The sequence below is a fragment of the Anolis carolinensis genome, chromosome 2 (genome assembly GCF_035594765.1).
Source record: "Anolis carolinensis isolate JA03-04 chromosome 2, rAnoCar3.1.pri, whole genome shotgun sequence".
Taxonomy (NCBI): Eukaryota; Metazoa; Chordata; class Lepidosauria; order Squamata; family Dactyloidae; genus Anolis; species Anolis carolinensis.
The window spans coordinates 157126737-157139282 of record NC_085842.1 but is presented as its reverse complement, the minus strand read 5'-3'; the positions used below and the strand labels follow the sequence as shown (position 1 = coordinate 157139282).

The 12546-nt window shown below is 38.6% G+C and overlaps 1 protein-coding gene across 5 annotated transcripts in view; it reads left to right on the top strand.

Moving 5' to 3' along the window:
* The first annotated feature begins 79 nt into the window (after positions 1-79).
* The window catches only part of firrm (FIGNL1 interacting regulator of recombination and mitosis), a 34015-nt gene continuing 21548 nt past the window's right edge, over positions 80-12546 (top strand). The window contains exons 1-10 of one of the 5 annotated variants that reach the window (XM_062970909.1): positions 80-272; positions 1011-1050; positions 2401-2489; positions 3162-3266; positions 4825-4965; positions 7447-7609; positions 8471-8555; positions 8868-9006; positions 10053-10133; positions 12001-12065. In XM_062970909.1, the coding sequence (XP_062826979.1) occupies positions 171-272; positions 1011-1050; positions 2401-2489; positions 3162-3266; positions 4825-4965; positions 7447-7609; positions 8471-8555; positions 8868-9006; positions 10053-10133; positions 12001-12065 (1010 nt within the window). In that variant the 5' untranslated portion in view covers positions 80-170. The remainder of the gene's footprint in view (positions 273-1010; positions 1051-2400; positions 2490-3161; positions 3267-4824; positions 4966-7446; positions 7610-8470; positions 8556-8867; positions 9007-10052; positions 10134-12000; positions 12066-12546) is intronic. The other 4 variants (XM_062970911.1, XM_062970908.1, XM_062970912.1 and 1 more) reach the window with 4 other exon arrangements.

The following is a 12546-nucleotide window of genomic DNA, read 5'->3' as shown; positions in this document are numbered from 1 at the left end:
ACTGCAAGAGGGTTTTGAGGCCCTCTTCTCCGGTCACGGAGACGCGCCGCCGCAATGCCCGACGGGACGCTGCGCGTGGAGAGCGCGGGGGCGTGGCCTCCTCGTCCTGCTCCTCCTCATGACCCTTGTGGCGGCAGATTCGGAAAGCGGCTCAGGCGCGGAGGAGGAGGATGTCGCAGTCCGAGGAGGCGCTGTCGCTGCTGGCCGAAGCAGAGGCCTGGTGCCCAGAGGAGTGCCTCCGCCACCTCCCCGCTGCTCTGCCGCGCCTCCTCATATCCTTCGCGGGGCGGGAGACAGGCAGGCGGGCGGGCGGGTGAGGGGAGAAAGGCCCTCGGGTGAAGAATGATGGCGGACAGGGAAAGAAAAGGAAGACAGGATTGGCAATGGCATTGTGTCAGGTGACCGGGAAAGAGCGGGAAAGAAGTGGATTGGCTACTGCAAGGGGACATGTCTCTAAGGCAGGCATGGCAAACTTCAGCCTTCCTCTGAGAGTTCCACTGCCAACAGCTCTCACAGTGAGGAAGTTCTTCCTAATGTTCAGGTGGAATCTCCTTTCCTGCAGAAAACAAGCTTGTTCCCTCTTCCCTATGACTTCCCCTCACATATTTATACATGGCCCTCCTTATGTTCTCCTCTCAGCCGTCTCTTCTGCAGGCTAAACATGCCCAGCTCTTTAAGCCGCTCCTCATAGGGCTTGTTCTCCAGACCCTTGAACATTTTAGTCGCCCTCCTCTGGACACTTTCCAGCATATTAACATCTCCCTTCAATTGCGGTGCCCAGAATTGGACACAGTGTGATTCCAGGTGTGGTCTTGCCAAGGCAGAATAGAGGGGCAGCATGACTTCCCTGGGTCTAGACACTAGACTCCTATTGATGCAAGCCAAAATCCCAAATTCAAATAAATTTAGTAAATTCTCTGCTGTAAAATTTACAGCAGAACTGGATTATTTTGAAAAGTTTTGTGCTAATCTTTATTGACAGTATTGTTTGTTTTCCTTAGTGCTTATACTCTCTTTATCAGGTGATTGACAACTGGAGCCAGCGTCTTGGTAAATAATGGAAATGTCAACTTTAGTGTATACTTTGAAGAGCATTTTTGTTTTTACTTTAAGAGGTACTGACTTCCTCTGCTCTTCTCTCTCAGTGCTCCTTAGAGGGGAAGCACAAGAGCCACTACTGTTTCCCACTCAGGCATTTATATAGGCCAGAGTGATGCCACAGCAGAGAGGGTCAGTGCTTCTTTTAGGTGCTCCCAGATTGGACTAAACTTCATCTTTCACTCAGAGAAAGGGATGGTTCCTTTTTTAGTAAAAGTTATTGTACAGTACTTACACTGACCTTTTGGGTTGATTTTTTTATACCAGACCTATACACAAGTGTATACATTTTGCTGATGAGCTTATCTGTGTTCGTATACACAGGTTTGTCCTAATTATGCTTTATGGTTGAATATGTCCTCTTTTTTAAAAAAGTGCATATACCTCAATCTTTTCATGTGCAACGACCCATTGCAAAGAAGAGACTCCACTAAAATTGACAATGGCAAAAATTGTTGGAAAGCTGTTGTACTTGATTAGTGTTGGTACTTAAGACAAATAGTTTTTTGGAGGGATCCAAAGTACTTGAAGGTTGGAGACAGCAGGGAGCAGAGTTGTCAGAAATGCATGAAAGCAGTGAACTAAAAATGATAAGGCATGACACTGGAAAAGGAACGTGGATTTTCATAGAAATGAATTTTTAAAAATTGGAAAGCTAAGGAAAAATAGCCTATTTCAGGAATGATGTTTAAAACCTGTCTTCAGGCACACAAACACACTACCCATCTATAACCTGTTTTCAGATTCACTACAGCATCCCTTTTTGGTAATTGGTCTCATGGCGACTTCCAGCTAGGGGGTGGGACTTTTGAAGCACACAGGAATTTGACAATAGAAAGCGGAAGTGTACGGCTTTTTCAAAAACTTTGTTCATGGTGTTTTTCATTATGTGTATATAGTTACAAAAAAAAACTGCACACATTTTTAAAAAAGCTATGCTACTATAAAAAATAATGTTCTTGGTTCAGATATAGCTTTGTAATGCTATTTCTAAGTTTTTGTTGCTGTCCTTGATGTACTTAGAGTTTTAAGATGCTCTCCTACAGAGATTGGGCATCCTTTATTCAAAATGCTTGGGACCAGAAGTGTTCCATGTTTTGCATTTTTTTTTTCAGATTTTGGAATATGGTACACACACACACACATATATAATGAGATACTTTGGATATGACATCCAAATCTAAACACAAAATTGGGTTACATTTCAAATACAAGCTATATAAAATCTTCAGTAAGGTATTCTTGCATTTAAGCCTTGGATTTATTAAAAATAATGGTTTTCCCAAACTCACTCATACACAGGTGTTTTAAGGATTTTGATGGAGAAATTTCTACCACAAATTCATCTTTCTGAATTGGAACAAACATTTTCCTCTAAAGTATTGCCAAAGGTATGACTTACAACACTAAGAAAACTGGAGAAAATATTTCTTGGAATCTATTGGAAAATAATATAGTGTTTTTGTAGCAGCTTTTGTAACATGTTTGCATTTTGTAAAGCTGCAATCTGCATTCTGTCAACAACTTAACTACCTATAAAACAATTATAGGTTTTTGACTATTTATAGTCATTTTCAGGGAATGGCTCAGTTGTATCCTTGTAGTGAATCTAATTTTTTCAAAAGTAGTTCGCTGTCTGATCACATTCTAGTTCACTTAGTGAGTTAGGCAATATTGGAAGTTCTCAAGGAGGGCATCAAGTAAACAGTTATCTCTTAATATGGAAGGTTTGTGTTGATTGATCCTTGACCCATTGGGAACTTAGAGTCTCAAAAGTTCTGTGTGTTTAAACTGTGTGTGGACTGGGGGGGACATCTCCCTCTCCCCTTGTTTCTTCTTCTGCTACATATGCAGACTGGTAGATGTAACAGCAAATATTACAAATCAATACTGATGTTACAACACTATCTCCATTTTTATCCCAAATTCATATTATATTTAAAAGTCTTAAGTGCTAGCAGTCACTTCAGAGATAATGCCCTGAAATCTCGTTGTATTTGATCTATAAAAAAAACTCACACTTTCTTGTGTTGTTTTAATTGTAATTTTCTTTGTTGTAACAGACAGTAGAGTTTTTTGATGTCTTGTTGTATGAGATATCCAGCCATGCTGAACAGTTAACAAGCCAGAATGAAGAATTACATATGACAATGAAAAACCATATACAGGTAAATCCAGTGAAATTAGTTCTGTCAAATGAATTGTATTTATTATATTTTTTGCTGTCTTGGCAAAAAATGTTTGGCAATATTTATATTAGATTTATAACATTTAAATCCATTGGATAATTTGCAATTATTTGCTGCTTTGGTGATATTGTATAATGTGGGCCTATTTCTACGTAAAGGGATCCTGTTTAAATGTATAGTACAAAAAGGATTTGCAGGAAAGCAAATGGAAATCTCTCTCCTCTGATATTTGGTTTCTACTGAATTAAAATTGGCCTATACTTTTGCCTTAAGACAATTCTTGTCTGTTCTGACAGCACAGGGAATAACCATTACAGACTGTGTGTTCTCAAGCAATAATTTGTTATTAAGCTTGGAGCAGAAGAAAAAGGACAGACAGTGACATGAAATTGACACTTCTCTTATAGTGCTGCTAGACTAATTCAATGGGCTGTTGACAGCCACGTGTTTTGGGTAGCATCCATGATCATTTGAGTCATTTGTCTACAGACTACTAATCATTTGCTGAGTTAAGGGTGGTCAATTATTCATGTCTTTAACAACAGTTTGGAACAACTATAGTTGCAGTTGCTTACAAGAAGCCAGTTTGGCCTCTCTTTAATACCCACATTTCTCTGATTCTATTGTGCCATCAATTGTAAGATGCACAATAATTTCAGCACCACCAACATTTTTTAAATTGATATATATTAAAAAGCAGCTGCGATTCTAAGACACATCCCATTTATATACTGAAGAAATATAGTATATAGCAGATGGCAGGTTGTGGCCTTTGTATGAAGGTTTTGCATTCAAACTCATTTTCCAGGGAATGAAAGAACAGTGAAAATAGATCTGCATTTTATTTCTGTTTTTCCCCAATAATAATAATAAGAAGAATAATAAACGTTTATATACCGCTTCATCTCCTTGAGAGGACTCAAGGCGGTTTCCAGGATGTACAAAACAGTTGTCAAAAAACATACAACGGCATGAACTAACGAACGAACATAATAAAAACAATATCATAAAACAGCAGTAAAAAGAATTTAATCTAAAAGGAACACAGTTACAGGACCAATCAATATGCAGGAGTCCCGTACAGTAATTAGGGCTGCGAGGTAGACGTAATTAAAAGATAGGTAAAGACTTGTACTTCAGTGTATCATAGGACCCGGGGCTGGATAGTGTGTAGACCAAGGTCAACATGTTGAACAGCCAACTAATCTTGCTCAAAGACCGTCCGGAACCACCAGGTTTTCAGTTCCTTGCGGAAATTGGGCAATGTAGGGGCTTGCCTGATCTCTTTGGGGAGGGTGTTCCAGAGCGAGAAGGCCCGCTCTCTCGTCCCCACCAGCCATGCTTGGGATAGTGGTGGGAGTGAGAAAGACCCCCCCCAGCAGATCTTAAGGCCCGCTCCGGTTCATAGGGGGAGATGCGATCACAGAGACATGAGACAGTAACTTAGCAAATAGAGATATTTTCAGATTTGTCTTTTGAGTTTTGTTTTTGTGTGCCTCCACTGATGCTTTTATTAATAACATGCTTTCCTATGCAGACTATGGTTCTTGTGCTGGAAGCATTAACAGGCTGTGTGCGACACATCTGTGGTTTACAGGAAACTTTGCCATTAGATTATGTCCACAGTCTTCCCCTCTCTATTCTTCATATAATCAAGAAGACTTACATACACTGCAAGGTTGGTGAGTTTTATTGTTAAGCAGATGTACAATATTCATAGTATAACAACAAGGAAGCTTTTAGGGGAGGGGCAATAAAATATTGGATCTTGGTTTCCAAAAACCAGTATTGTAAACTGGATCAGAATTTGTACTATCATCTATTCTCCGTGATGTCTACAACTGATATATGAGTAATTCTGCACTTGCTACACGTTTGCAAACTTCTAGAGCTGAAGGTCTGCTCTCTGTCTGCTGCATCAGTTACTAACATCTTCCCCATCCAAACTGCTATACTAGTATTGTTGCAGGGAACAATCTCCAGAGTCTAGACCCAGTTTGCCTTAGTTCCTTTTCTTTTTGTTACTTTTGATGAATTTTGCTTTGTTGTGTTTAAAGATTTTTCTGAATTTCCGGGTTGTTGTATGTCTTTTGGGCTGTGTGGCCATGTTCCAGAAGTATTCTCTCCTGACGTTTCGCCCACATCTATGGCAGGCATCCTCAGAGGTTGTGAGGTATGGATAAACTAAGTAAGAAAAGGAAAGAATATATATCTGTGGAGAGTCCAGGGTGTGGCAAGAGTCCTTTGTCACTAGGAGCCAGCATTAATGTTTCAGTTAATCACCCTAATTAGCATTGGAAATGTCTTGTCTCATGCCTGGGGGCATCCTTTGTTTAGTCAAGCCCTCAGAGTTTTGGTTCCCATCTACTGTTTTGATTTTGGAGTTTTGTAATACTGGTAGCCAGATTTTGTTCATTTTCATGGTTTCATTAGGGTGATTAACTGAAACATTAATGCTGGCTCCTAGTGACAAAGGACTCTTGCCACACCCTGGACTCTCCACAGATATATATTCTTTCCTTTCCTTACTTAGTTTATCCATACCTCACAACTTCTGAGGATGCCTGCCATAGATGTGGGCGAAACGTCAGGAGAGAATACTTCTGGAACATGGCCACACAGCCCAAAAGACATACAACAACCCGGTGATCCCGGCCATGAAAGCCTTCGACAACACATTTTCTGAATTTGTTAGTTTTTATAAAGCATTTTTGAGTGCTGTTGGGTGGCTTTGTCCATCTTTTTCAACTTGCACATTTATGTGCTGCATGAGTCTTTTAAGAAGTGCCTTGAGTGTGTCCTCAAGGTCCTTAATCTGATGGCTTTTTTGTTGGTTTCATGTGATTTCATTCATAGCTATGTTAATTCCCAAGCACATGCACTTCAGACTAATAGAAACTCTTGACTAAAAGCACTATTGTGGGAAGCTGCCATAAAACTGCAAAGCAACTTATTCTGGTTTCCTCTTCTTCATGGTCTCTGACATTCACACAAATGAATCTGACCTGTGCAGAGTGTCTCAGCGGACTTTTATACTTAGCACAGCAGTTTGGACAATTAACTCCCCTCTCTCTCCAACTGCATGTGCATTGGCATTCCCAGTTCCTTTTTATCCACCAAAACATTAGCAGTGTGACAGAACTTCTCCATGTATTAGTAGACTGTGCAGTTTTCTTCTCTTCTCTTTATTTTTACTCTCCTTTTCTACTGTCATTTATTCTTATTAGATAATTGCTTGGGGAAATTTTCACAGGTTTTTTTAGCCCATGGCAGCACTTCTTATTATTCATGGCCTCAACATCCATATTATAGAAATGTAAACAGTGTAGTGGGAGAAGTTCACAGAGTAACAGGCACTATCATTGGCTTATGTGTTTGAGAGAATCTCACATTGTTGAAACTTGCAAAATCTAAAGTGTTTTTTTCTCGATAAGCCTGAAAGGCCACGTCTGTTAACTTAAGAGTCTTCAAAATGGAAAAGATGGGCCAGATGGGGCCTCAGAATCTAGAACATTATGTTGATTCCCAATATATCCTCTATTTTTCTGCCAGTTCTGATCAATGTTCTTCATCTTTTTGACATAGCCTTTGATTATGTGCTGTCCTGCTTTGTTTTAGTTTTGTTGCATGTGTGATGTGGTTTCACCTAAAAGCTTTTTTAAACATGTAGCTGCACAACTGCAGAATGACACTTAAGTGTAACTTCACACACAGCCATTTAAAGAACAGAACGGGTTGCTTGCTTGTATCAAAACTGAAATGCTTCTTCAACCCTGGATTTGATTTTGAGAAGTGTAAGTGGATCATGACATTCAAATAGAATGTAAATTTCATGGTGACAAAATCTTATTAAGAAGCTTACTGTAAGATTTGCACAGAAAAGCCTCATTATTGGTTTGTTTATTCTAAAATCAGAATTCAGAAATCTTGAGTGCCATTTAGAGTAATAAATAATCTACTGCTATGCTTCAATATTTCTCTGGGGTAAATTCTTCTGGTTTAAATCTCATAAGTTCATTATGTGTAGCAAAAGCACACAATAATATTAATGGAGATTACTAATTAGTGGAAACAAAGACTTGTTAATTCTTGAACTTTATCTCCTGTTGATCTAACATGTTTATTTTTGTTTTATTTCTGGTTTTCTATTTTGCTCCAGAACAGCGAGTCATTGTACAGTGAATATTTCTGCTTGTTTTCTGATTTGCTCCAGTCTCTGTTTAAAGAGGCCTATGCTTTGCAAAAGCAGATCATGGAAATGATTGAGATCGTATCTGTGAACTCCTGTGCTGCTGATGAGAGTGTAGCAGTTATGGTATCAGGTGTGTATGCAAAATGCTCTTTTCTGAGGGAACGTGCCAAGTCTGTGAACTCCTACCATACATTAGTTTTCCATCAGTGAGAGGGAGAGGATCCTGAGATAGAGCACTTCTTCCTCTCACACTGATATATAAAAATGACTCAGACCTTTCTCCAGGGGCCCCCAATGGGCACAACCCCAATTAAGTTCACTTTGTGTTCCTATCTATTATATTGTAGGTTGTCTGCTCTTCCTTTTTGTTTTGCTCTTCCCTATTTTTTTAAAACTTTTCCCTGACCTTTTATTTTCTTTGTTTCTCCCATTCTTCTTGTTAAGTTGAGATGTAAATTTTGATTGCAATATAAATGGAGTCTCTGTAGCAGGATTGGCTCAGTCATCGCATGTGGATGTGGCTCCTCTGCCTAGTCATTTGTGCTCTGGTGAAGTGAAGCTAAAGACTGGTTTAGAGGCAAGTCTCAAGAGGAGCAACTAGTTGAAGAAAAATCCCTTCATGCTATCAGACTGTAGAGCTTCTTGGTCAAAAATGCCAGGCCAAGACACCCAAAATGTGATAAACCACTTCCTTCTCCCATGGACACTCTTTCAAGAAATCCTGGGTTAATGCGGAGAGGGAAACACTATCTGAGTTTCTTTTCTTGCCATTATTCATTTTATTTCATGCTGAAAACAATTTGTTGTACAAAAGACGGGGTGGTCAAAATGAGCCTCAGTGGGTGTCAGAAATTTATGGTAATACCCGGAGATACACCACTGAATTTGCTCTGATTTCCAGGTACAGATTTCTACTATATTCAGAAGCTGCCCACAGGGACTTTATTAAATAACTAAGTTTAATTTTTTTTGTTTTTTTTTTCTCTTGCAGTGATTCACATTCTGCTGGAGATCTGTTCTGCTGTTTCCAGCATAGATCGTGCGCTTCATGCAAATACATGGAAGTTCATCATCAGGTAATTTGCACTTCTACTAATTATTCAGTCATATATAATGTTATATACATATTATATGGCTGTCTATTTTAGTTCATTTGAAACAGCATTTCGCTGTTGACCAGAAAACTAAACTGCCTGAAATCCAAATACTTAAATTAAACTGGATTATTGGTTAGAGGGTTAATTTAAATCACATTGTTTGAAGGACCCTGAGAGTCATCTAGTCCACCTGCTGCCATGCACAAATATACAAGTAATGTGTTCCTTAAAAATGGCCATCAAAATTCTGCTTTAAGACCTTTCAGAATTGTCAAATATGTGTTCTTACAGACAAAGTCTCAAGCACAAGTCACAGATAAAGAACAGCTTGAAACATTCTGATATCTTATGCAGCCTTTGTGAAGACATCCTGTTTTCTTTCCAGTCTTGTTTGCAGTTGGCTGAGCAGATGAAGTGTTCTGGAACTCAGGTGAATGGATTATTATCTTAAGTCAAACTTGATTTCCAAAAAGTATTATAATTAAAATTAGAAGGGGAAAGTGATTGAAACATGAATTTTGGGGAAATGACATCATAAGGAAAGTTATCAGCAAAATAAAGAGTCTCATTGCCTTCTATGAGCTGCATTCTCATTCATATGTTTCTTATTCCCCAAGCACATTGTTTATACACTATCCTAGACCTTTCCATGGAGCAAATTACCTTAAGAATTTGACTATTGCCAGATACTGTTGCTTATTTTCCAAGGCAAGATGTAATGTGTTTCCCTCTGAAATGCTTTGAGGCAATTTTGCGGGTGTTCATGTAAAATTTTGCCTATGCAATAACCAGAAAGTTGAATATATGAAACGTATCTTACTGTCCTGATGTTTTTATAAGCAGACTCGGCAACATATTATTAATCCATTACTGAGCCACTTACCTTGTAGACCAATTCTATGTAAAGTTTTCATTAGGAGATAATCTTCCTCATGTGACTTTGTCCATTGTCAAGTTTCTCTGTGAGGTAGCCAGGATAAGAAGCCTGACTTAGGCTGAAACTTACCTTTGCATTTATTTGCAGGGTTCTCATTCTTGTTTATAAGTACTTGCCTAGCATGTCCTGCATTTTAATCAGTTTATTAATCTGTATACACTTTGTGTATCTTTGACTGTTGAGCTATTTGGGTCTTTGGACTGTAATAAAGCTTTTTTTTACAGTGAAAGGTGCCTAAGAAGAGGTACTAGACCAGCACTTTAATGATGTTGACAGCATAGCAAAATAATAGTCAAGTTGTCTATTTCACGTTCTCCTAAATTTATGCTGTTAAAATTAGTATATTAATAATTATATTGTTTCCAGTAATAATCATAATCAGTACATAGGCTAGGGAACAAAAGACACAGAAATTTTACCTTAGATGGCATGTGGGTTGGCCTTCCTTTAAGGAATCGGGTTGGGAAGTAATTTAAAAGGTATGATAGAAATTTTTCCAAGGAAATATTCAAAGCTTGCTTTTGTTTATATTTGTATAGGAAAGCACAGATTACAAATTGTTCCAGAGGATGAACAAACTATGTAGATTTTTTGCTAATTCTCTGCAGCATTACACCAAGGTAAGAGCTAACAACTGGCTTCCACCAGAAGGGGATAAAACTTTACTTTGATTTATATGTTTGCAATAATGGTGCTGTAAGTATTTTGCATAACTTAAAACATTCACAAAAGAAAAAAGTGATGGTATAAAATCATAGAGTTGGAAGGGGCTTTGCTCAATGCAAGATCTCCAGTAAGAGCAGGCCTCTTCAACCTATGGCCCTCCATGTGTTTGGGCCACCAATTCCCAGAAGCCCTAGACAGCTTGTTCAATGATCAGGAATTCTGGGAACTGAAGTCCAAAATACCTGGAGAGCTGCTGGTTGGAGTTCTGAGCTACAGCAGGTAGCTGTTCAGTCTCTATTTAAAGACATACAGAGGAGATCCCAACATCTTTCTAGGCCTGGCCTGCAGCACCTGCGGGCCACCAAGTGTTTTGGACTTCGACTCCCACAATTCCTCACAACTGGTAAGTTGGTTGAGATTTATGGGAGTTGAAGTTCAAAACACCTGGAGGACCAGAGATTGAGAACAATTGAGGCAATTAGGCAATTGGCTCTACTGCTGAACTGTCAAGACATTTTTTCTAATGGCCCATCAAAAGCTGCCCTCCTATAACTTAAAACCATTAGACTTAGTATGTCATGTGCTTCCACGACTTATAACGTATGTAAAAGTGTGCTGTATTGTAGTCTGTGTTTTGATTATTTGGCATGCAGCTACAGATGTGATCTGTCTTTTAATAGCGGTCTTGCAAGCTTCTGGGGATGAATGGTGAACGTTTGGTGATACTTACCTAGATAAAAAAAATAAACCTCTATGTTTCAGATCTGTGTTTATTCCACAATGGCATAGTGCAGCTTAGGATATGTGATTGTTGTGGTGCCAGTCCATGGTTTTAGAAGTACTTCTGTACACTATAACTGCATTCATATTAATGCGCTGAGACACTGTTCATTCACTAACTCTATCAGTTTGCAGTACCAAGGCAAGAATTTTACTGTTTTTCCATTTATTTGTTCCCATATATCATTTTGCAAGTAAAAAAAATGAACATTTTGATTATAAAAATGTTTTTACATGAGTAATGATAATTTTGGTCATTTATACAGAAAACTATAGCTAAAGAGTACTATAATACAACCATAGATGTTTCCTAAAGTTTTGAAGAGGTGAAACAAGGTGAATCTCAGAGGACTGCAAGGGGAAAAGTAATGTTTGCTATACTTGGACTCTGTGGTTTGATTTGGAAGGATTCTGGACAAGGCTTCAGTTTACACAAAGTGAAGATATTGTTGTGGCTGATAGGAGAGATAACACACTTTCTTGAGGCTGAAAAGTCCAGTTTTATTTTTAGCTGAAGACTGGTGTGGAATTTTCTCCAAAAGCAAACCAGAGCGAGGATAAAAGCATTGACTTTGCCTATTATACATTTTCAAACAAAGAAACATGCTTCTACATACATCTCGTCATCAGTACGTCACTTCACATGTCTACATATATGGGCATAAATATGCATGTGTCAGCATTTTTCTATCTAAGCACTCTAAGCAGCCTGTAGCAAGTTACAGATACTAAGAGAGATCTGTCAAGACGCCTAGTCTTGACTTGTCAAGAGGGAGGGAAGTTCACTCTCCCTCCATTAGTACCAGGGACCATTTCACACTGGAATGTACGTATAAATAACAGGGCCCCCTTCTCCTCCCTGTCCTGCCAGCTTGTGTATCCCTAAAAATCTAACACAAGAGAGTCTGATTTTTCTACATTTCAGGGCTTCTAATGTACATACAATATATGTCTGAAAATCTATATTTTCCAGTTCCTCATCAATATGGGTTTGAAATAATTGATTATAAATTAAAATATTTGACATATCTGACTTTATAGGAGTTTGCTTCTTTCCTGGTGGATTCCTGCTCTCTGCTTCATCAGACATACCTTCAAATACACAGGTAAATAAAACATGCCTGATAATGAATTGGATTTCATTCAGGATCATCACCCTATATGTGGATGGATTCACACTGTCGAATTGACCCCATTTTACCAGCCATGGCTCAGTGCTTAATAATCCTGGGATTTGTCATTTGTTGAGGCAGAGAAGGCTAAAGACCTTGTAAAAACTACCAGCTCCCGTGATTCCATAGCATTGAACCATGGCAGTTAAAATGGTATCAAGATGAATAGATTCTACAGTGAACATGTGCACCAAGTTTTCTGAGTTTTATAGTAGTTTTAAAGCTACAGTAGAGTCTCACTTATCTGACATAAACAGGCCTGCAGAAAGTTGGATAAGTGAAAATGTTGGATAATAAGGAGGGATTAAGGAAAAGCCTATTAAACATCAAATTACATTATGATTTTACAAATTAAGCACCAAAACATGATTTACAACAAATCAATAGAAAAAGCAGTTCAATACACAGTAACGTT